At 41.2% G+C, this 24,161-nt stretch overlaps 1 protein-coding gene and 1 pseudogene across 2 annotated transcripts in view; both read right to left on the reverse strand.

The window, feature by feature from the left end:
• The window catches only part of LOC138809673 (protein lifeguard 2-like), a 35,648-nt gene that overhangs the window by 7,594 nt on the left and 3,893 nt on the right, over nt 1–24,161 (reverse strand). The window contains exons 1-10 of one of the 2 annotated variants that reach the window (XM_069996482.1): nt 21,756–21,822; nt 20,440–20,707; nt 13,753–13,831; nt 12,275–12,328; nt 11,731–11,821; nt 9,610–9,647; nt 9,438–9,525; nt 5,798–5,887; nt 4,143–4,190; nt 33–209 (exon numbers count right to left, since the gene is read on the reverse strand). In XM_069996482.1, the coding sequence (XP_069852583.1) occupies nt 60–209; nt 4,143–4,190; nt 5,798–5,887; nt 9,438–9,525; nt 9,610–9,647; nt 11,731–11,821; nt 12,275–12,328; nt 13,753–13,831; nt 20,440–20,704 (903 nt within the window). In that variant the 5' untranslated portion in view covers nt 20,705–20,707; nt 21,756–21,822 and the 3' untranslated portion in view covers nt 33–59. Of the gene's footprint in view, nt 1–32; nt 210–4,142; nt 4,191–5,797; nt 5,888–9,437; nt 9,526–9,609; nt 9,648–11,730; nt 11,822–12,274; nt 12,329–13,752; nt 13,832–20,439; nt 20,708–21,755; nt 21,823–24,161 lie in introns of those variants that run through there. The other variant, XM_069996481.1, reaches the window with a different exon arrangement.
• Nucleotides 17,717–17,816, reverse strand: LOC138810310 (U6 spliceosomal RNA; annotated as a pseudogene).

A 24,161-nucleotide genomic window follows, 5' to 3' on the forward strand; every position in this document is an offset into this window, starting at 1 on the left:
TCACACATGTCCCTCCTTCCCTCTTCTCTTACCAGTGCAAGCCCATCTGGGCCATAAGACTACCTCCCCAGTCCAATCAGTTGCAAAATAAAAAGGAAAAGGTTGACAATGTCCAAGTAGATGTTCAGGGCAGCAAAAATATACTCTTCAGGGTCCAGAGAATAATGGTGACGTCCTCCCACCATAATTTGCACATCCATCACCAAGTACTTGGAAAAGAGAGACAAGAAAAATTAGGTACCAAATTGTACATGAATATTAAATACCTATCTTAAATAGTCTGGAAAATCATTCTAGCATTGAGAAAAATACTGCAGAAGGTCAGTTTGTGGCTAAATATTATTCTTAAAGGCCTCAATCAAACAAGAGGACCCTGAATTTGTGCTCTATGAAAGTAAGTGCTTTATCTTCCTGAAGGCTTTGGGACTTAAATCTGTGCACTCCCTTTGATGTTCAAATGGGGGAAAAAAGCTGTATATTGGCCGATGATATGGACCAGATGGACAGAGTGGACACCCAGATAAAGTACAAACTTCTTTGTGATTCCTCACCTCCAAGTTCTCACTAAACTGAGACCACAATAAAGCTGGCTTGTAGACTCACACAAAGTTTAACTGAGTTCTTAGAGGTTTGGGTGACAACAAACTATGTCATTTGAGAATGGCTTTGTGACCATTCTAAAGTAGAATGGGAAGGAGTGGGAACTCAAACGTCGTTCAATAATCCCCAAAGAAAACGTGTCAACTCAACTGCAGTAAGTGAAATTATGAGATCCTAAAAATATCAAACAAGGTTAGAGAGCATCTTTATTCTTGTTTTTGCTGCATAGTAAGGAGACCTGGGCAGTGTGCTTGCAGTGAAGGGAGAAGGGAAAACTGACTAAGCCACTTGTGTCCAGTGCTGGAAGGCAGAGCCCATCAGACAGACCAGCACTAACATCAGAAAGAATTCCTGGAGGTAGTGGGGGGTGGCGGGGAAGGTGACTCAGTGGTAGAGTGCTTGCCTTACATGCATGAGGCTCTGGGTTTGATTCCTCAGTACCACATAAGTAGAAAAAGCTAGAAGTGGCACTGTGGCTCAAGTGGTAGAGTGCTAGCCTTGAGCTGAAGAGCTGAGGAACAGAAACCCAGGCCCAGAGTTAAGGCCCCAGGATGGGAAGGAAGGAAGGGAGGGAGGGAGGGAGGGAGGGAGAAGGAAGGAAGGAAGGAAGGAAGGAAGGAAGGAAGGAAGGAAGAAAGGAAGGAAGGAAGGAAGGAAGGAAGGAAGGAAGGAGGAATTACTGGGGTTTGAACAATTCTTTAGCCCATGTTTAGAACAATGTCCACTTCAGTGAAACTCTGTCCTTGGGAATGTCAGCATTCTCTCCCTGCTAGGTTCCATTGAGTTTCTAAGAATGGGGAAGGAAGGATGAGGATGGACATGTCCTAGATGGCTTCACACTGAAATCATGACAAATTATCTCACTATGTGGGAAGGGCCAGTTAGAGTAGGTGGAATTTAACTGAGCCTTGGAGGGAGGAAGGACATGACATGCTACAGTAGGCAATAGAAGGGAATCTCATGAATCCAGGGGGCTGTCCAAGCCCTGCTACCCCATCCACAATTCTCTTTCCAGCTCCTTTCTAGCTAGGCTGACCAACCCCTCTGATTTCCCTAGGACTTTTGAGTGTCCTGGGAAACTCTTCAGCCCCAGGCAAACTAGGACATTCAACAATTCCCCCACCAACCCCCACCAAAAAAATAAATAAATAAAACCATCCTAGGCTGAGTACCCAGCTTTGCTCTTTGCCTCTTATTCTCAGTCTGGAATCCTAACTCCTAGGAAGAAGTGCTTTTCTTTCTTCTTCCGCTCCAGAGATCCCTAAGTTTATCTTGTAAAAGGAGAATGACAAGCGCTGAATTGTGAGCTACAAGGCTTATCAGGAAAGTTTGTGTGCTGGAAGGCAGATAGGAAAGAGGCAGAAGAGGGCCAGCAGAGGATCAAGCTGTGGCCAGTCTCCTCCATGGAGACTAGAGCTTAGAATACTATCACAAACACCTTCAACCCACAGGGAAACTCCAGGCAGGCTTCAGACTCCGTGGGAGCATTTCAAAGTGCAGTGTTCTGCCTCACCTCACAGGCGCAAACACACCTCTTACAACTGTGGTAGTTAAAACAGACAGAAGACAAACAGCTAGAAAGGGAAGATTCTTCCTACCTCTAGCTATCTGTTTGGTGTGGGCAACCTTCAAGAGTTTTTGCTCAGCCTATAAATGGAGGACAGAATATCAGCCTACTTTTGTGTGAAAACAAATTGCCTGAAACACGCCATGAGATAGAGCAGCCAACATCACACACAAAGGTTGAGCACACAAAATAAAGGAAGACTGGTATAGATCAGTTCCTTTTATACTAGGAGAAGAAATGAGCAAACAATCTCCTAGTATAAATTTCTTCCAACATTTAAAAGATAAGACACAATTGCAACAGCAATATAAAAAAATACAATGAAACAAAATGTAGATGGTTAAATAATTATAGGGCTTGTTATACCATATTTGAGTATGTTTAGAAAATTTCAAAATAAAGAAATTTCTTTACCAAAAAAACCTTAGATATAGGTTTAGACTAGTAGATATTTTCCTAGTTGCACAGTACCCTGAATTTTAGCCCTGATACCATAACAAAGCCTTAAAAATCCTAAAAGAGATGACATGATAAAAACAAAAAATAGAATACCACACAGTTCTTTAAAAGAATCAGTTAGACCCAGTTCTGTTCATAAGTGGAGTACATTATTCTTACTATTATTATTATTATTTTATTGCCTGGGGCTTGAACTCAGGGCCTGGACACTCTTTGGGCTTTTTTTGCTTAAGGTTAGCACTCTACCACTTGAGCCACAGTGCTACTTTCAGCTTTTTCTGTTTATGTGGTACTGAGGAATTGAACCCAGGGCTTCATGCATGCCAAGCAAGCACTCTACCACTAAGTCACATTCCCAGCACCCCACCCCCCACCCCCATTATTTTTTAAACGAAAAAAGAAGAAGAATGCTACTTATAGTATGACTCCATAAATATAAGAGGAAATGGTACATTTATTAAAGAAACTCAGGCAGGGTTCACAGAAACTGCTATCAAGTGTTATCCTTTGAGAGAGAGTAAGAAGATGATTTTTTTCATTTTGTAATGTAAAAATGTACATAGATTACTTTTTAAATAAAATGTTTCTTAAAATAACCATAAAAAGACTAGGTACTAGTGGCTCACACCTGAAGTCCTAGCTGCTTAAAAGGCTGAGACCTGGAGGATTGTGGCTGTGGTCTGAAGCCAGACTAGGTAAAAAATGTCTTAAAACTATCTCTAATTAACCAGCAAAAAGCCAGTCTGGAAGCATGGCTAAAGTGAGGAGCACTAACAGCAAAGAAACTAAATGAGCTTGAAGCTTGAATTCAAGGCCCTGGTACTGCTGTTGCTGCTGCTACTACTATTACTACTACTACTACTACTGCCACCATCACCACCAATAACAACAACAACAAACAAAAAAACAGTGAAAATAGAACAGCAAGAGATGGGACTAAGCCACACACCAGTGGATCACACTTGTAATCCTGACTACTCAGGCAATTGAGAGTTGAGCAACAAGATTTGAAGCCAGCCTGGGCAGGAACGTCATGAGACTCTTATTTCCAACTAACTACTCAAAAAAAAAAAGTCACAAGTGGAGCTGTAGCTCCAGTGGTAGAGTGCTAGCCTAGAGCAAATGAGCTCAGGAGCAATGCCCAGGCCCTAAATTCAAGACAGAAAGACAAAGACAGAGACAGAGACAGAGAGATTCTCAGAGAGATTCTGCTAGTTCCCTGCAGAAGTTCCTGCAAGGAAGATATAGGAATATGACAAAAACTGAAACCACACTCTGCCATAGTAAACTTCCAGTCTTATAAATGATCCCTCTGTCTCTTCTTAAACATTGACTCTCTCAAGAAAATCCATGTTTTCATGTGTCAGAATGGCCCTCCAGCTCTAAGAGTGCTGCTTGAAAACAGAGGCAGGGTGCTGCTGGAGTTTCCAGCAAATCACTGACTCCCCATGACCAGGACACAGGCCTATTCATGCACATGCCACATTTTTCAACAGAGAGGGAGAAATGGACTTACGAGGGAGAACACCAGAGCCCCAAGTGCAGCATACAGTAGATGCAGCCACTGCAGAGAGAGAGAGAGAGAGGAGAGAGGAAACAATTGTAGCTTAATAGGATTTGGAATAACAAAAGGGCTCACTTAAGTCACCGTTATCAAATAAGGACCTGATATTTAAAGTCAGGGCTGGCGCTGTGGAGTCACACCAGTCTGGCCTTTTCCATGTCACCTTTGCCCCTTAATTCCCTGGTGGAACTCTCCAAAGGAATAATTGAATTTCTCTGAACTTCTTTCCTTATCAATAGAAGAGACACATACTTTCATCAATGTTGTAGGAGTTCTATGTGATGCCTATATGAAAACCACATAGGCCAACATCTGACATCCAGCAGGAGCTCATAAACAGAGTAAAGGAGAAAACACTGGACTTGGACACTAAGGAGCCTCCTTCAGGCTGCTAATGGAGAAAGCCAGAGGAGCTCATCTCTCTCAGGACTGCGCCTCCCAACACCTGGGAGGAGTCAGCCTGCCCCCCTTCAAGCAGGGTTACTACAAGGTTCTCTGGGTGGAAGAACTGTCATCTAGAGTAGGAGCTCAATATTCACCCACTAAATCCATTTGTAGTACCTCCACAATGATGGTAGCCACTAGGATGGGCTTTACAGATCTTCAGGTACACGGAGGGGAGGGGAGGGGACCATGGGCTCCAGCTGTTGGGCTGTGTAGCCACTGAAGTCTGTCTTAAGCAACTTACATACCTCACCACTGGCTGGAAGCAGCCAGGCCTTTCCAACCTGCCTTCACTCGCCTTCACCTGCAGGTCAAGTGTGCCATCCTGGGCTGCCAACTGAAAGCAGCCTTTACGCGTCCTCCCTTCCTTTCTTTCATGGGCCTTTTTACTCTTTTTTTAATTTTTTTTAACATTTTTTATTATTATCTTTAAGTAGTTGTACAAAGAAGTTCCCATTCTACAAACCCATCCTTTCTCTCACTTTTCTTTTCTTTTTTTAAATTGAGATTAGGTGATTACAAAAATCTCACATATTGCTGGGCGCTGGTGGCTCACGCCTGTAATCCTAGCTACTCAGGAGGCTGAGATCTGAGGATCGAGGTTCAAAGCCAGCCCAGGCAGGAGAGACTATGAGACTCCTATCTCCAATAAACCACCAGGAAACCGGAAGTGGCGCTGTAGCTCAAGTGGTAGAGCACTCGCCTTGAGCTGAAGAGCTGAGGGACAGCGCCCAGGCCCAGAGTTCAAGCCCCACGACTGACCAAAAAAAAAAAAAAGTCACATATTTCACAGTATTGTGGAGTAGTGATACTTAAAGTCACAAACACATTTTAACTTTCACAAGGCAAATTGTCATTATCATGGTCTATAAAGTTGGTGAATTTTATGAGCTTTGACAATACAATTATACATCAAGTGATGTTTACATTTCTTTCCTTTTGCTTAGTGTAAGCTGTTCCCTCATTCCCTCTCATTCCTCCCTTCCCATCGCTGTCTTTGAGTTGCTTAGTTCTTTTTTATCTATGCTTTCTACTCTTAAAACTCCTTACATGCTTAGCCCCAAAAGACATGTCTGCTTCTCACAAGGCCCAGATGCACACAGCCAGTATTTCATCTATACTTTTAACAATGTTTTCAGGGTTCCCCCTCAAAAGCCACTTACATAGGAGTATACGAAGATTAAGATAATTCCATAGATGATAAGAATGAAGAAGAAAACAAACAGCATTCCACTTAGCAAGGTGAAGTCCCACTGAGGAAACACAAGCAGCACAAACAACTCCATTATCATCTAGAAGGAATGTCGCGATGTTTAGAGATGCATTTTATCCCCCAGAGATAGGAACCAGCCCATTGCTAACAATTTTCCTTGGTAAATTCAGAAAGTATGAAGCTCCATTAACCCCCACTGGAAATGGCCACATAAAAAGGATTACATTGACTGGGATTTGCATAAGGAGGGGGAAAATCATAGGAGTATGGGAAGAAATGATGGAAGCTACAATTGACATTGGGTGCTTGGGAACTCATTGTACTAATTATTTTTAGTATTCATATGATATTTTCTCTTATATAAAAAGTATATCCACTAAGTAGGATTTAATGTGTATGTATAGTATGATCAGAATTATTTATATTTTTAAGAGCAAATGCACAGAAAATATTGATGAAAAATACCAAATGTTATCTGGGTATTTTCACAAATATAGATGTATATATATATATATATATATTTCACAAATATCTATACATATATCTCGGAAGTGGTACTGTGGCTCAAGCTGCAGAGTGCTCACCTTGAGCTGAAGAGCGCAGGGACAGCGCCCAAGCCCAGAGTTCAAGCCCCACAACCAACCAAAAAAAAAAAATTATATATACCATATATTACATTAATATATTATATATGCTAACATATTAAATCTTGATATATTACATATCAACACATTATATATTAAAATAATATAAATTAATATATTTTATATCATGTATATATTATCAATATATTTATAGAGTATATTGCTATAATATTAATATATAATTATATCATATATAATTATATTATTATGTACTAATCATATCAAATGGAGATGTATACATATATAAACATCTATACTAAGCTTCCATAAAGGATAATAATTCCTTTGTAATTGTAAATTTTGGTTTTGCCTTTATAAATTAGTGAGCTAAAGCAGCTTGAGCAACCAGGAACTTTTTTTTTCCAGGAAAGGAATCTTTAATCACTCTTCTCAGCTTATTCACTAGATGAAAATGTAGGAAAAGGCCAGGCACCAGTGGCTCATGCCTGTAAACCTAGCTACTCAGGAGGCTGAGATCTGAGGGTCACATTTCAAAGCCAGCCTGAGCAGGAAAGTCCATGAGACTCTTTTTTTTTGGGGGGGGGGTCCGGTTGTGGGACCTGAACTCTGAGCCTGGGCGCTGTCCTTCAGTTCTTCAGCTCAAGGCTAGCACTCTACCACTTGAGCCACAGCACCATTTCCGGCTTTTTTCTTTTTGCTTATGTGGTGCTGAGGAATCGAACCCAGGGCCTTCATGCATGCAAGGCAAGCATTCTACTACTGAGCCACCTTCCTAGCCCCTCCATGAGACTCTTATTTCCATTAAACCACTAGAAACCAGAAGTGGCACTATGGCTCAAGAGGTACAGCACTAGCCTTGAGCTGAAGAACTCAGGGATAGTGTCCAGACCCAGAGTTCAAGTACCATGATAATGATCGACCAAAAAAAAAAACAGGAAAAGATCTTCAGGACTGAGAAAGATAGGATGATGAAGTAAACAAAGGCAGCCAGAACTGAAAAACAGTTCTGGCTGAAAAGACTTCACTAAATCTCAAGGAGCATCTTAGGGCTGGAGAGACTCTGACATCACAATTAAAAGAGAATAGTTCTGGCAGGGATCCTCCTGCATTCCAGGATGCTGTAGTGTTTGCCTGGCTCCCCAAGGCCCTGGATTTGACCCACAGCACCCAGAGAATGGAAAGAAAGAGCCAGGCACTGGTGTCTTACACATGTAATCCTAGATACTCAGGAAGTTGCAATCTGAGGATCACATTTGGAAGCCAGCAAAGCCTGTGAGACTCTTCAAATAATCCACCAAAAAGCTAGACGTGGAGCACAAAAGCTCCGAGAGAGTGCCCAGGCCCTGGGATCAAGCCCCAGGATTGGCACAAAAAGAAAAAGAAAAGAAAGAGAAAGAAAGAAAGAAAGAAAGAAAGAAAGAAAGAAAGAAAGAAAGAAAGAAAAAGAAAGAAAGAAAGAAAGAAAGAAAGAAAGTAAAGAAAGAAAGAAAGAAAGAAAGAAAGAAAGAAGAAAGAAAGAAAGAGAAAAAGAAAGAAAGAAAAAGAAAGAAAGAAAGAAAGAAAGAAAAAGAAAGAAAGAAAGAAAGAAAGGAAAGAAAGAAGAAAGAGAAAGAAAGAGAAAGAAAGAAGAAAGAAAGAGAAAGAAAGAAAGAAAGAAAGAAAGAAAGAAAGAAGAAAGAAAGAAAGAAAGAAAAGAAAGAAAGAGAAAGAAAGAAAGAAAGAGAAAGAAGAAAAGAAAGAAAGAAAGAAAGAAAGAAAGAAAGAAAGAAGAAAGAAGAAAGAAAGAAAGAAGAAGAAGAAGAAAGAAAGAAAGAAAGAAAGAAAAGAAAAAGAAAGAAAGAAAGAAAGAAAAGAAAGAAAGAAAAAAAGAAAAAGAAAGAGAAAGAGAGAAAGAGAAAGAAAGAAGAGAAAGAAAGAAAGAGAAAGAAAGAAAGAGAAAGAGAAGAGAAAGAGAAAGAAAGAAAGAGAAAGAAAGAAAGAAAGAAAGAAAGAAAGAAAGAAAGAAAAGAAAAGAAAGAAAGAAGAAAGAAAGAAAAGAAAGAAAGAAAGAAAAAGAAAGAAAGAAAGAAAGAAAGAAAGAAAGAAAGAGAAAGAAAAGAAAGAAAGAAAGGAAGAAAGAAAGAAAGAAAGAAAGAAAGAAAAGAAAGAAAGAAAGAAAAGAAAAGAAAGAGAAAGAAAGAGAAGAAAGAAAGAAAGAGAGAAAGAAAGAAAGAAAGAAAGAAAGAAAGAAAGAAAGAAAGATAGAAAGAAAGATAGAAAGAAAGGAAGAAAGGAAGGAAGGAAGGAAGGAAGGAAGGAAGGAAGGAAGAAAGGAAGGAAGGAAGGAAGGAAGGAAGGAAGAAAGGAAGAAGGAAGGAAGGAAGAAAGGAAGGAAGGAAGAAAGGAAGGAAGGAAAGAAAGGAAGGAAGGAAAGAAAGAGAGGGAGGGAGGGATTAAAAAAGGGAGAAATAGTGCTGAATTGTATCTTGGGGGAATCTTGGCACTTTTGGGTGCTAGCCTTTGAAGTTTAAACTCCCTGTATGAGGCCAGGCCCAGCAGGGAATAGATGGGGCACTTAAATAGGATAATTGAAAAGGTTTGTATAGAAACTCTTATAGTAGTGTCTGAAGGAAACCAGTACAAGTAGAGCTAGGTTAGCAGTCGAAGAGCTGTGACGTGCGGGCCCAAAGTAAAGAGGAGGACAGGGAGCCTGAGCGTTGGGCTGATTTGGGATTACCACCTTGGTATAGGCAAGTGAATTTTTATGAAGAACATGACAAGCCCAATAGGAACTTGTTGGAAGGCAATGTGGGAGTAAATGCCTTTCTCCTATATGCAGTCTCTAGCTGGGCCTTCTACTGGCCACAGAAAGCCTGAAAGCAAGAGGGACATGGTAATGTGAGGCCCACAAGATAGCCAAGTTCAGGGGGAGTACAAAGGTCAGAAGGAACACGGGAACACATCCAGTACATTCCCTATTGAGAAATGGGTTTCAGTAATACGTACTTTTGTTTGTAGAGCAAATAAAGTGAGCCCTATTGTCACCATAGTGGTTGCTCCTGTGGCCCATAACACTTCTTCCACGTTATAGGAACTAGAACCAGAGACCAGGGTTATTCTTCACATACATTCAACACAAAGCACACACAATATAAGGAAATGTATATTAAAAACTTACACTGATATGATGCCTAGCAGCAGACCTTGAAGAACTGTCTGAAGAAAAAATTTACAATCAGTCAGGAGCCTGCTATTGGAGGCCTGAGGTGGATCCTCAGAGTCCAGAGGAGTTGCCTTAAAGTGTGCACATTTGGGACAGAGTCTAAGGGAGTGAGAAGAAATGGGTACAAGGAGAGGCTGCAGGAGGGCTGCACTGAAGGCCATGCACTCTCCAAATGGGGCTAGGCTGGGGGCAGCAAGGGACAGAGGCAGTGGGCAGTGGAGCCAGTTGAACACCAGGCTGTGTATGTTAGGCCCACAGTCTAGCTCAGAACAGCCGCAGCTGTGGTGAGGATGTTAAGTGGTGGCCTTGGGCTGGACAAGTTCTGACAGGACACTGTCAGAGAGAAAAAAGAGACAATTCAAAGGACCTACTGGTTCATGAAAAGGACCAGGGAAAAAAAATCTAATCTAAGGGAAGAAAGAGGGCACACCCTAACCAAAGTGCTAGAACTAGACTAGCTTTGCACTTGTCCAGCTAGCCAATGAGGGCTGGGTCAAAGGGCTGGAAAAAGAACTGCAGCCTCTAAAGTCCTGGATCACCTATATGCATTTCCAGACCCAATTGGTAATTTCCGGAATTTTTACTTTATTAAGTTTACCTAAGGAAGCTGTCTTTGTTTCCATCAGAGGGAAAAAATATATAAATCCCATGTGCACATGATATTTTAATATGGCACTCGCTTCCAACCTTCCTCACAAGATATTTCCCTTCTCTTCTTCTGACTCAATTCCATCATATTCCAAGTTCCAGCACACAAAAATGCGTCTGTATGTAAATCATGTAAATCACAGTAGAGGTTGCTTGGGGGCATATGCTAAGACTCACGTTATTGGTCACGTTATTGGTTATTGCTTGTTAGGCCATCAAGGCCCAATCAACAATCAGGATACTCATGCATGGGGGACTGCATGTGTTTTGCACATGAGTCTAATCACTATGTTTGTTTCCCTATCCTATTCTTCCTTCCATCAGATTTCCCCATCAATTCATCTGATCATCTTGTTTGTATGGGATACCTCAAATCCAGTATGGAACCACATAGGAAATAAACAAATTTGTGAAAGTAAATCTTCATAGAAAAGGGTGGTCCACACTGGCACTGGAAGAAACAGAAATCCAAATGTGCTTACACTATCCTGAATCATACTAGAATGGATCTGGACTCCCCACCCCCACCCCCAATAAAAAACAAACCCAAGAGAAGCCAAAAATCCTGGCAGTTGCTACCAGTGAGCTTCTGAGAGAGTCTTCTAGGCCCCCAGGAGGGGAGGGTTTAGACTGCTTCTGCTGAGTGGGAGTCAAGGTTGGGAATGACTTAGATGCTGCTGAGTTCCTGGTAGAAGCACAGTGACCTTCAGGAAATTCAGGGAATCTAGGAGCTTAAGTATGTCCTGAGGGGTGAAATCCTGCCCCCTCCCCAACCTGCCCACCACCAGCGCAAAAAGATTGGTGTAGCAAGAAGAGTGACATGGTTTTGTAGACCTTAGGGTAGCCCTGAATTTCAAGGAAGGGCACAGTGCTGAGCAATGGGAACCAGGAACTAGAGCATGGGTAAATGGTGAGAGCCAAGGACTAGATGTCCCTTTCACCTGTGCCTACACTCTATGACACTGGGGTAGGAGTAGGGATGGGGGGTCATAAGAAGAAAGGTGCAGAATTGGGGGACAGCTGAGCTTGCTCCCAGGAGGAGTTGAAATAGAAGTACGGTTTACCAAAATAATGAAAATCGTATTTCTAGATCATGAGTTTGTGAACTATATGTGGAACTGACTGGTCAGCTTCTGTTTATATTGAACCTTGGGGAAATCTGCTGACGGCCAACTTAACGCTCCAGAAATGTAGTCCTCCCTTGGGCAGGATCGTGTTTGCCTGAACAAAGAAACAGTCTGGGTCCCTAAACCTTCCAACTCACCGGAAGAGCGGGACGCTATATCCTGCAGCACTGGGAAGAGTTTCACAAACACCCCCGACCTGTGTTACTCCACAGGACACATTTCCAGGAGTGAATTTTAGTAAATGGACAACAGTAGAGATGAGAGGTGAGCTAACAGGGACGATGCTAACAGGGTTACTTACAAAGAGTCCCAGGAGAATGTAATTTGTAGGCACCTGACGGCGGAGATGCTCACAGCAAGCAAGTAAAATCAGGATAATAAAAAAGGCAGGCCTAAAGGAGAATGTAAAACCATGTGTTATTTGCTTCCCATGCTTATATCTTGTATTATGTACAGATGAATAAATGAACATAGATACTGCTCTCTATCATTTAATGATTTTTATCTGTATTCTGAAGTGGAGAGAGTGGGTAAATGTAGTTCTTTGACATAGAACTATGCATAAATCTATGTGTAGATCTATGTAATCACCACCACAATGCAAACTTAGAACTGTGCTACCAATAATTCATGGATAGAGGCCTTGGTGCTACCACTTTATGGTGGTGCCTCCTTACCCTCACCTCACACATCACTAGCCCTGCCCCTAACAAACACGAATTCATTTTCCTTCCATCTCAAGGGGCTTGACTTTATCTCAATAAACTCTCATCATTTATGGCAATATACTCTCATCAGTTGCTAGTAGACAAACTGTTTTATTAGAGTCAATTAAAGGTACTTACAAGAATGCATAGGTGAACCAACGGTTTGCCAATACCCACTCCCTTAAATCATTCCTGGTTAAAATAAATAAATATAAATTTATACCACAGATAGCAGACTTTTACTCTCTATGTAAATAGAAGCAAGATGACATGGTGAGAAGCATGAGTAAACCCTAAATGATGAATAAGGACTGCTGAGGATGAAAGAGTCAAAGGTTCTTGAAAGAGAGATAATAGACTACAGGAGGAACTCAGTGGCAGAGTGTTTACTATGCATGTAGTCACAGCCTCAATCCCTAGCCCCCTACCCTCCAAATAGACACATTTATAAAAGATAATTTCACAAGCTGGGGTAAACAATAATTTTGTATTTTTTGGTTGTGTTTGTTTAGTTTGATGCAGGGTCTCACTATGTAGTCCAAGCTGACTTACAACCTGCAAGCTTCCTGTCTCAGCTTCTTGAGTGCTAGGATTTGCACCATCAGATATTAGTCAAATTTAAACTAATAAAAATACTGAGATATGTGTGCAACGTGAAGTAAATCAACTCATGATTCATTTTGTAAATACCCATCTTCAGAGGCTATGCAAAAGTAGTGATGGACACAAGTTCTCTCTATAATTCCTGGATTTAACAGCCTTCCAGCCTCCTAAATCTCCACAATCTCGCCTGTTTTCCTTTATCCAATTTCATCTGCAAAGTAGCTCAAGGGACACAAAAAAACCCCACAAAAAACAGTGCCCCAAATAAGAGAAACAAGCTCTTGGTTCAGGAGGATGAGTAAAATTCTAGCAATCTACACCACCTTGGTCTAGTGGTTGCTTCACAAACTTCTTAAACCTGGTACTGGTGACTTAAGCCTGTAATCCTAGGTACCCAGGAGGCTGAGTTAAAATTCAAAGCCAGCCCAGGAAAGACGGTCCTTGAGACCTTCTTATCTCCATTACCCAACAAAAAAATGGAAGTAGAGGTGTGGCTCAAGTGATAGAGTGGCAGCCTTGAGCAAAAAGTCAAGCAAGAACTCAAGACCCTGAGTTCAAGCCACAGTACTAGCAGACACACACACACACACACACACACACACACACACACACACACACACACACACATACACACACACACCCCAAGCTTCAGAAATACACCTAGAAGACACCTAGAAGACTGATTAAGAATGAATGGTGTAGGTGCTGGTGGCTTACACCTGCATTCCTAGCTACACAGGAGACTGAGCTCTCTGGCTCAAATTTGGAAGCCAGCCTGGGCAGGAAAGTCCATTAGTCCATTAACCATCAAAAAATATAGAAATAGAAGTGTGGCTCAAGTGGTATAACACCAGCCTTGAGCTAATGAGCTAAGAGATAGTGACTAACCTTGAGTTCAAGACCCAGTATTCACACGCACAAAAAATATGGTTAAGGAAAAATACATACTATCCTAAATGATCAAAATTAAAGCAAGATGATCCAGTGAGAGAATTAATATGATAACAACTTACCAGAAAAGAAACACACTGATGATTATGGCAGTGACTAACAGCTGAGCTGACACAATGAGGAACACTTTTATAATGAAGGCTGAGGAGATAGAAACATTATTTTTGATACTATAATATTAAAATGAAACTATAAATGTAACTATCTTTGATATAAATGAAGTGAATTTTTCCTTTTTGGGTATGGGCAGTGCTAATTTATCATCAGCAAATAGAGTAACAACAAAAGTACAAATCTGCAGAACTTTTAAAGAACATTTCATCAAACTTGGGTGTGGTGGCACTTGTTTGTAGTTCCAGTGGTATGTGCCTATGGTCCCAACTAAGCAGAAGGCTGAGGCAGGAAGATCACTTGAGTGAAGGAGCTCAATACCCATTTGGTCAACATGGAGAGACTCCATACCAAGGATGAAATGAGCAAGCAAACAACCAAAGAGTCTACTTCGTTGTTCAAGGTGTTTATTGGAGACCTGAGGGTTTATTCAAGTTTCAGAGACAAACTCAATGATCTGAGTAGAAATAATTCTATACTATGCATCCCCCATCCTCCTTAGAATCAAAATAATTCCCAGTATGTGGTGAGCCCATCATTTTGGATCCAGCTACTCGAATGCACAGAAGCAGCAGCAGCAAAGCTTCAGGGCTGGTCCCTCCTTCGAGATGGCCTGCTGCTGCAGCAGAGTTTGCAGATCTACTTACCCTCTGCTCTTTCCAGCCTACCTGCCCTACATGACTCCCTACTCTTCTATGAACTGAGACAGGAGCTAAATAACTGCCAAATTAAAAGTCAGACCAAAGAGTTCCATGTGGATGACTTGCAAAGCAGTTCACAGAAGGACTTTGCTTCTAACTTTCTAACATCACAGATCTCCCTAGGCCCTTTGATTATGCCCCTGGCAATGACATCTTCCTCTCATTGTAGCATTATCCTTATTTCAAAAGGAAGAAATAAAAAGTGCTTAAAATTAAGTTATAAGCCAGGCACTGATGGCTTATGTCTGTAACCCTAGCTACTCAGAGACTGAGATCTGAGGATCCTGGTTTGAAGCCAGCATGGGCAGGAAACTCTTGTGAGACTCTTATCTCCAATAAACTACTCAAAAAAGCCAGAAGTGGCACTGAGGCTCAAGTGGTAGAGCACTCTCTTTGAGCAAAAGCAGCTCAGGGACAGCACCCAGGCCCAGAGTGCAAGCCCCAGGACCAATAAAAAAATTAAGTTATAGCACAGTAAGACTAAAGGAAAAGTACAGTGCCTATGTGCTCAGATAAATGCCTATGTGATCATATGAAAAGATTTATTGAAATGAACTCCAAGAAATGGAAAGAAGTAGGTTTTTCTTTGTTGCTGTTTTTTTTTTTCTTTTTGTCTTGTTTGTACATTTATCTGTCTTTGGGAGAGTGAAGGTAGGGGCACATAAAAAGTGAGGGAGGGGGTAACCTTGTTCAAAAAGAAATGTACTCATTACTTGATTTATGTACCTGTAGCCTTCTGCATATCACTTTTATAATAACTTTTTTTTGTCAGTCATGGAGCTTGAACTCTGGGCCTGGGTGGTGTCCCTGCTCTCTTCAGCTCAAGGTGAGTGCTCTACCACTTGAGCCACAGCACCACTTCTGGTTTTCAGGTGGTTAATTGGAGATATGAGTCTCAAGGACTTTTCCTTCCAAAGCTGGCTTTGAACTATGGTCCTCAGATCTCAGCCTCCTGAGTAGCTAGGATTACAAGCATGAGCCACCAGCACCCGAGAATAACATTTTTTTAAAAATGTTAACTTAGAGGAGTTAACTTACAGATACTGCAGTGTCTCTACCTAGGAAGTATGATACTTACCTTCCTAATCAGAATCCCAGAATATACGTGTCCAAGTTGTAGTACCTATATTAAAATAATCACTGTGGTAGAGACTGAAAAGGAATAAATATTAATATGGCCCAGCCTCAAAAGGACAGACAAGTAGACTAATAGAACAGAGTTCAAAGTCTCGAGATGAAAGCCCTATTTTATGGTCAATTGATTCCAACAAATTGTTCTGCCAAGCAATTTGATGAAGAGAAAAAGAAAAAAAAAAGATTTAGGCATTTCACTACATGGTTCTGGGAGGGACCACTGAACATACACATAGAAAAGGATGAATATGGATCCTTTATTCAAGCTATGAACAGAAGTTAATTTAAAGTAGTTGGATGTAGTTGGGTTCAATGGTTTATTCCTATAATCCTAGCTACTCAGGAGGCAAAGATCAGGAAGACCATGGTCAAAGCCAGCCTGGGCAAAAAGTTCAAGAAACCTCACTTTAATCAATAAAAAGATGAATGTACTGATACATGCTTGTTACTCGAGAGGATTACTGTCCAAGCTAGTTTTCTGATAAAGAAATTCTCATTAGGGACTTATATACAGAATACATAAAGAACTCTTACAATTAAATTTTAAAAAAAACCATTAAAGGGCTGAGAATGTGGCTTAGTGGTAGAGTGCTTGCCTAGCATGCACGAAGCCCTGGGTTCAATTCCTCAGTACCACGTACACAGAAAAAGCCAGAAGTGGTGCTGTGGCTCAAGTCCCTTGAGCAAAGCAGCTCAGGGACACTGCCCAGAGTTCAAGCCCCGGACTGGTAAAAAAGACTAAAATTCAAATCATATCTACAGAATGGAAAAAGAGTTTTTTAAAAAAAACCATTAAATGTGGACAAAGCTTGAGTCATGCCCTCCTGTGGCCACATGACTTGCTGTGGACAACAAGACATTTTCATGTATAATACAAGCAGAAGTTTGACACGCTGGGGACCAGCATACATATCTTTTCTTTCTTTCTGCTTGTTTTCTTTCTTTCTTTCTTTCTTTCTTTCTTTCTTTCTTTCTTTCTTTCTTTCTTTCTTTCTTTCTTTCTTTCTTTTGTTGTTGTTGTTGTTGTTGTTGTTGTTGTTGTTGTTATTGCTGTTGGTCATGGGGCTTGAACTCTGGGCCTGGGTGCTGTCCCTGTGCTCTTCAGTTCAAGGCGAGCGCTCTACCACTTAAGCCACAGCGCCACTTCCAGTTTTCTGGTGGTTAATTGGAGACAAGAGTCTCATGGACTTTCCTGCCCAGGCTGGCTTTGAACCGCGATCCTCAGATCTCAGCCTCTTGAGTAGCTAGGATTACAGGCAGGAGCCACCTGCGCCCAGGACACGTATCTTTTTGATACAAATGTAAGTGAGATACTTAGTACACAAGAAGATAAGTCTATGACCAATACCACCTGCCAGCCATGTCAAAGAGACTTAATGGCCATGATCAGAAGAAGATTGCCTGAATTGAGTCAACCCATACAGTCATGAAACAATGAAATGTTGGTTGTTGGTATTGGTTTTTAAGATGGAAAATAGTAATCCTTCAGAGAAGACACGGGTGGCAAGAAAAGATGTGAAAGGATATTCGAAACTATTAGTCTTTAGGGGAATGAGAATGTACCAATCCACATACATTAGAACAACTACAATTAAAAGGACAAAAAACAACAAATGTCGATGAGGATGAAAAGAAACAAAAACCTTCACATGCTGTTAGAACAAAATATGGTGCAGCCACTTTGGAAAAAATTTGTTTAAATTTTATTGTAAAGGTGAGGTACAGAGGGGTTACAGCTACGTAAATAGTAATGAGTACATTTCTTTTAGAACAGGGTTACCCCCTCCTTCATTTTCTCCCACTTTCTTTCCCCAACTCCCCTTCCTCTCCCAGTTGTAGAGTTCATTACAACACTGTCTAGTGAGTATCCCTGTTGCATTGGTTCACCCTTTGTCCCACTATTTCTGTTATTCCTCATCCCTTCCCCAAATCAGATAAACTTATGTACATGACAAACGGCACAGAAATAAAAAACTGTGACAACATGGAATAAACCAAATGAGAAAGAAAAAAAGAAATAACTACAAACAGAACACTAAAAAAACCCTCTTGTTTCCATTTCTTGGAGTTAATTTTGATTTAAAAAATGTAACACTTCACAAATTTGCGTGTCATCCTTGTGCATGCTAATCTTCTCTGTATTGTTCCAATTTTAGTTTTTGTGCTGCTGAAACAAGCACAAAAGTTTGTTTTTTTAAATGGAATGTGTTGTTACCATATAGCTCAACTCAAGAGAAGTGAAACATATTTCACAAAAGCTTACATATAATGTTGGCTGAACATTTATTCATAATAACCAAAAAGTGGAAACAACCTAAATCTCTGTCAACCAATCAATGTAACAAAATGTGTCTATCCAAGCACTAGAGTATTATATGGACATAAAACAAACATGCATTACAACATAGGCAAAACTTGAAAGATGCCTTGTGAAAGGAAATCCAAAGACCACATGTTACATGTTCCCATTTATATGAAATCTACACATTTAGGACAGAAAGCAGATGCATGACTGGCAGTACGGGAGAGGGTAGAAATAATTACCACTGGATTTTTCTGGATGTGGTGAATATGTTCCAGAACTGATTGTGGTGATAGTTTTTAAACTTTGTAAACATTGCATTGTAAACTTAGAAGGGATAAATTTAATGATCATACAGCTGCCTTAAAATCAGTAGTTGCTCAGAACTAGGAATAATGGTGCACTCTTGGAACTGCAGCTACTTAAGAGACACCAGCAGGATCTCTCTCAGAGGCTGTTCCCATGCAGAAGTGTGAGACTCCATCGAAAAAGTAACTCAAGCAAAAAGAGCTGCGGACATGGGCTTGAGTAGCAAACCCTTCCTCACAAGCAGCAGTGCCTCTACTACCACCAAATAAAAGAATAGCAAAATGTGTAGCTGGGCGATGTAGCTCAAAGGATAGACCAAATACAAGGCTCTCAGTTTAAACTACATCACTACCACCCAAACCAAACTTGTGGTCATATCCATAACTCCCAATCCATCACACTGCTAATTTTTCCTTTTTCTGTGCCACATCCATCTTTTTATATGCTATGTAGTTCATAAATAGCAAGAGAGGCCCAGGCTCTGCCTTCTAGAAGAAGCAAGTATAAATAACACTCGTATTGGTGAGACAGCTTTTACATATTTTTCAGTTCTACCTGCTTACTGCCGCCTGTATAAACTAGGAATGTAACTTCACTGGAGTAATGACACCAGGGACAGTCTGGCTTCGGTAGCACTCTCCACCCTGTGACTGAGATCTTGTTAAAGGAGGTTGGCACTGGGCCCCCCGAGAAAGCACAGACAGAGATGACTGTGTGATTGAAATACCATCAATGATATAATTGTAAAAACTCTGGAATGTGGTTTCTGGGGTAGTGTCTGAAACCAGGTCAGGTTTGGCTGATCCTCAAGGCAACTTTTTTTTTTTTGTCAATCATGGTTCTGGAACTCAGGGCCTGGGCACTGTTTCTGAGCTTTTTTGTTCAAGGCTAGCACTCTGTCACTTTGAGCCACAGCTCTACTTCCAGTGTCTGGTGGATACCTGAAGATAAGAGTCTCACGGATTTTCCTGCCTGGGCTGGCTTTGAACTGTAATCCTCGGATCTCAGCTTTCCGAGTAGCTAGGATTACTGGTGTGAGCCACCAGCACCAGCTCAGGGCACTTTTTGTGAATAGGCCCTTTCAAGTTGTCAGTGCAGCTACCTCTCTTGGCCTTCCTTTGTCTTTGAGCGTTTCCCTTTTCCATTGTCTACCTAAAAGGCTAGAATTCCCTAGATGAGTCATGGGATGGACAGGGAGGGCCAGGGGAGGCAGCACCGGATCCAACCTCACAGTCCTCCTGCACACTGTCCAGACCCTAAGAAAGCTAAACCAGGAGTTGGAGGCTCACACCTGTACCATCAGCTACTCAGGAGGCTGAGTCTCAGGATCCTGGTTCAAAGCCAGCCCAGGCAAAAAAGTCGGTGAGACTCTTATCTCCAATTAACCATCAAAAAAAGCTGGAAGTGGAGCTGGGGCTCACCTGGCACAGCTTGAGCAAAAAACTTAGGCCCTGAGTTCAAGCCCCAGGATAGGCATAAAAAAAAATGATGAAGGGTGATCCAATGGACACCAGCACCATGCAACAGTAGCCTTAAACTAACTAACTTTGACTATCATGTTTTACGAGAGAAAAAGATAATCTCATTTGTTTAAGTCATAGATTTTTAGATTTCTATTATTCACTGTTAAGTATGTTCCTTACTTACATAAAACTAATACCTAGGACACTGAATTTTTTTTTTTTTTTTATTCCGGTCGTGGGGCCTGAACTCTGGGCCTGGGCGCTGTCCCTCAGCTCTTCAGCTCAAGGCTAGCACTCTACCACTTGAGCCACAGCGCCACTCCGGCTTTTTTCTTTTTGCTTATGTGGTGCTGAGGAATCGAACCCAGGGCCTCAGGCATGCAAGGCAATCGCTCTACCACTGAGCCATCTTCCCAGCCCAGACACTGAATTTTTTATATTAAGCTAATAATATATTCTATATAGGCAGGAACAATTTACAATCAGTGACTACTTCATATTTTTTTAAAAATCCAGAAATTATTTACCATATGTTCATTATGAATTTCTGAATTTCCTGGACAAGTTTGGAATACTCTGTTACAGGAGCCATATATTATGTTTTATAATAAAGCAAGAGTAGAGAAAGCAAACCACAAAATTAAATCTTTCCCACAATCCACACCCTTGGAATTATTTTAAGACAACATTTGATCTTCCTTTCTAGAAAGGTAATTCCTTTTTTCTCACCTCTGCGGACAGATGCATCTGAGAATGGATTGCTGGCATTGTTATTGTTCTCGTTTGAGTCTCCCTCTTCTGAAATTTGTACTACATACATATTTGCATGTTTAGTAGCCTGTAAATATGGTCTCCCTTTGGCGTCTTGTGTCCTGTCATCACGTGAAGACATGTAGGGCTGAGCAGACTGGATCTGGATGTCTCCACCTTCTTCTTTCTGAGCCAGATTATCTCTAGAACTAAAGTCTGTTGGCTCCCTGACCTCCAAGTCCATTTCCTGAAGAAGAAGAAAAACTGTTACTTGTGGTCTTATGACATTTAGGTACTATTTTAACTCCTTTGGCTCAGCGCTTACCAAGTTGGTGTTAACTAGTTAAGTGAATATATGGTGAATATATACATGTACTTATAATAAGGTCAGATATAGATACTGTAAAATAATTTGCATCTGATTATGAAATTAACCTTTTGGTAAGTAAGATGAATTTCCATCTCATGTACACAATTATATTTATTTTATTTATTTTTCTCCTAATTTTTCACAAAGCATTATAATATTTTCACGGCTTCCAAAACAATCCTGGGCACCGTACCTAGAAGGCAGGTCCGCACTGAGGCAGCACATGGCAGCGTGGCCTCAGGCAGGAGCAGCGCAACACTCTGCCTCCAGCTTCAAACTGTGCATTCGTTACATATTTGAGCACTTTGTCCCAGAAACATACCCACGTGTATAGACAGAGAAGTTCGGTATGTCATTCATCACTCCCAATTACATGAAATTTGCAGCCATCTAACAGGAGGCCGGGAAATGGCTCATTTGACATAGGAGAGTGCCACATGTGAGCAGATATGAAAGTTCACTGTGATATATACTTTTGAATATAAAAAGATTTGAGAATAATATTTCAATCGCATTCATCTTTTATACATACACTCCCAGGGACTGGAGAGATATACTACAAATTGTGCAGATGGTTGTTTGTGATACAGCAGAGTTGTGGAATACACTCTATACTGCATCTTTTTTTACAATGAACATTTATTTCTTATAATAGCAAATGTATTTACATTTTGAAGAGAAAAATGAAATGTTTCTCTTTGTGATAAAGTCTAGACCTCCTCTGAGAAAACTCCACCTAAAGCTGTGGCAAAAAGATGCTCAAATAACCAATCTGGTTTCTTCTCCCGTGTCCTGCAAATTGGAAAGGGGAAAGCCAATAAGATTTTTAAGGCCCTCACAGAAAGCAATCAAAACCAAAGGCAACTGATTTTCCTTTAGGAAACTACATTAGTTTGGTGTCTGAATCACAAAATGAATCCTTCACCTGGTCTTCAAAAGGATCTCCTGGCTTCTGAGCCAGCAGTCACCCAAAGGATTGGCAAGTACTAGGGTGGAAAGCAGAGTTCTGAGTGACAGTTAACGGAGTGGCAGTTGGAGCATGGGGTGGGCTGGGTACGCTGGTGCCTGGGAGAGGGACTCTATGTTAAGTCCAATGTGCCAAGCTGTGTGTTGGCTGATGCACTTTGTGCTGGGTCTCAGGGGTAGGGGGGAGCAGTAGGATTATACCCGCATCTCCAATTCATGTTGAGAGCAGGAGGGCAAACTTACTCCGTCCATCCAGGAGGAAGCATGGTCCTGCTGTTGCTGGTCTCTACAGGAGGAAGAGGCTCAGAAACCCCACTGGGAGCATTCTCCAGAGACCCTGCATGATTGTCTCAATGACATAACTTTAATTTATGATAAAGTAGGTGCAGGTCTTTCTGATGGCTGGAGGGAGATTGCTACCTGTAGCCTCTAAGCCCATGAGAAGCTGTGGAGAAACCTGATTTCAGGCTGCTTAGTAGGAGAAGTCAGATGACTACAGGGAGCAGTTAGCATGAAACCCCCTTTCCCCAGAATTTCTCATCAGTGAGGGGTACAGGAATGGAAACTTGTCCAACGTGGTTGCTGAGAAAAAGTGTTTTTTAAAATTATCTTCATTAAGCTACTAATTAGCACTGTTCACTCTATTCAAAGAATGGAAAAGTGGAAGAAACACAAAAATGGATAAAGATATACTTTCTTGTCTCCATATTATAATGTGCATATCTAAGGTAGAAGGAGGGAAGCTCCCTCCCTACCCCCCCAAACCACCACCCCCCGCCAGCCAAAAGAACAGCTACTTAAGAGTCAGGAAATCAGCAATGTAATTTCTATCATAGGCCTAAGATAGGTTTTCAAAGATAGTTAGGGTCAGGTATGAAGGGCGAGAGGAAGCACATCTCAGGCAGAGAACACTAAGTTAAGGCATAAGGCAGGGCACCATGGGGCACACCCTACACAGAAATTCGTCTGTCAGGTTATAACATAGAAAGGAAAGGTACGTGTGCGGTACAGGACAGAGGTGCCATGCTTTCCTTCAACTTCTCACAGTTCATCAGTCTCCTTCATTCTCTCTGTTCAATCATTAGTCTTTTTGGTTTGTTGATGTTAGCAGGAAAACGGAGGAAATTACATTTCCCCCAAAGTATAGTTTACATGATTTACATGATTACCTGTCAGACTTTAATTACCTGACCATAATCTGGTTAAAAGGAATGATTCCTCCTCTTCCTTTCTCCTCCTCCTCCTCCTCCTCCTCCTCCTCCTCCTCCTCCTCCTCCTCCTCCTCCTCCTCCTCCTCCTCCTCCTCCTCCTCCTCCTCCTCCTTCTGCTGCTGTTTCCTCCTCTTCTACTTTCTCTTTCTTCTCCTCCTCTCCTGTCTTTTCTTCCTTCTCTTCCCTATCCTTTTTTGTGAGCCTCATATTTGACACTGATCAGGCATTTACTGGTTTAAATTTACTGACAGTCTCACATGTACTAACTCATTCAATCACACTGACTCTGAGTTATGTTCTCTTGATACTCTCATTTGTCAAGTGAGTAAACCAAATGTAAATGGTCAAGAAATCCTCTAAATGTCCAATACTTACCTAGAAACAAAACTGGTGAACCAGTCCTGTGATACATTTAATATATTCGTTTCTTTTTTAATCTTGACAGTATTAAGAAATATTTTAAATCATGCAAATAAGACCAAATGCTGACATTGACAATTCCTTGGGGGAATCTTGGCTTATGCTTTTTACTTACTGTGAATTTTTAAGATGTGGAGGTACTTGTTATTGTTTACACTTACACACATATACACAATCACAATCACAATATGCTCAGACAACCCATGCACAGTGAATAATGCCTATGTACTCCAATTGAATCCTTTATCTGTCTCCAGGCTGAATATCTCTTATTGTGTGTGCTATGGCCTAAACAAGTTGCCCGCATATAGGCACGAAACAATCACCAGTGATTTTTTTGTTTGTTTGCTTCTGGTTTTGTTTGGATGGTCATGGAGACTGATCTCTGGGCCTTGGCACTGTCCTTGAGCTCTTCAACTTAAGGCTAGCACTTTACCATTTGAGCCACAGCATCACTTCTGGCTTTTTCTGCTTATGTGGTGCTCAGGAATAGAACCCAGGGCCTCATGCATGCAAGGCAAGCACTCTATCACCAAGCCACCTTCCCAGCCCAATCACCAGTGTGATAATACTAAATTGTGAGAGTGAAACTGTACTGAATGGGATTAGCAATCTTATACAAAGGCTATCAGGATGACAGACCATTCCCTTTTGTACTTCCACCTTACACCATGGAAGGACACCAACATGGTCATCCAGCAGGAATGAGCCTTCACCATACACCAAAACTCATC

The sequence above is a fragment of the Dipodomys merriami genome, unplaced genomic scaffold, assembly GCF_024711535.1.
Source record: "Dipodomys merriami isolate MVZ:Mamm:240054 unplaced genomic scaffold, mDipMer1.0.p SCAF_5, whole genome shotgun sequence".
NCBI lineage: Eukaryota > Metazoa > Chordata > Mammalia > Rodentia > Heteromyidae > Dipodomys > Dipodomys merriami.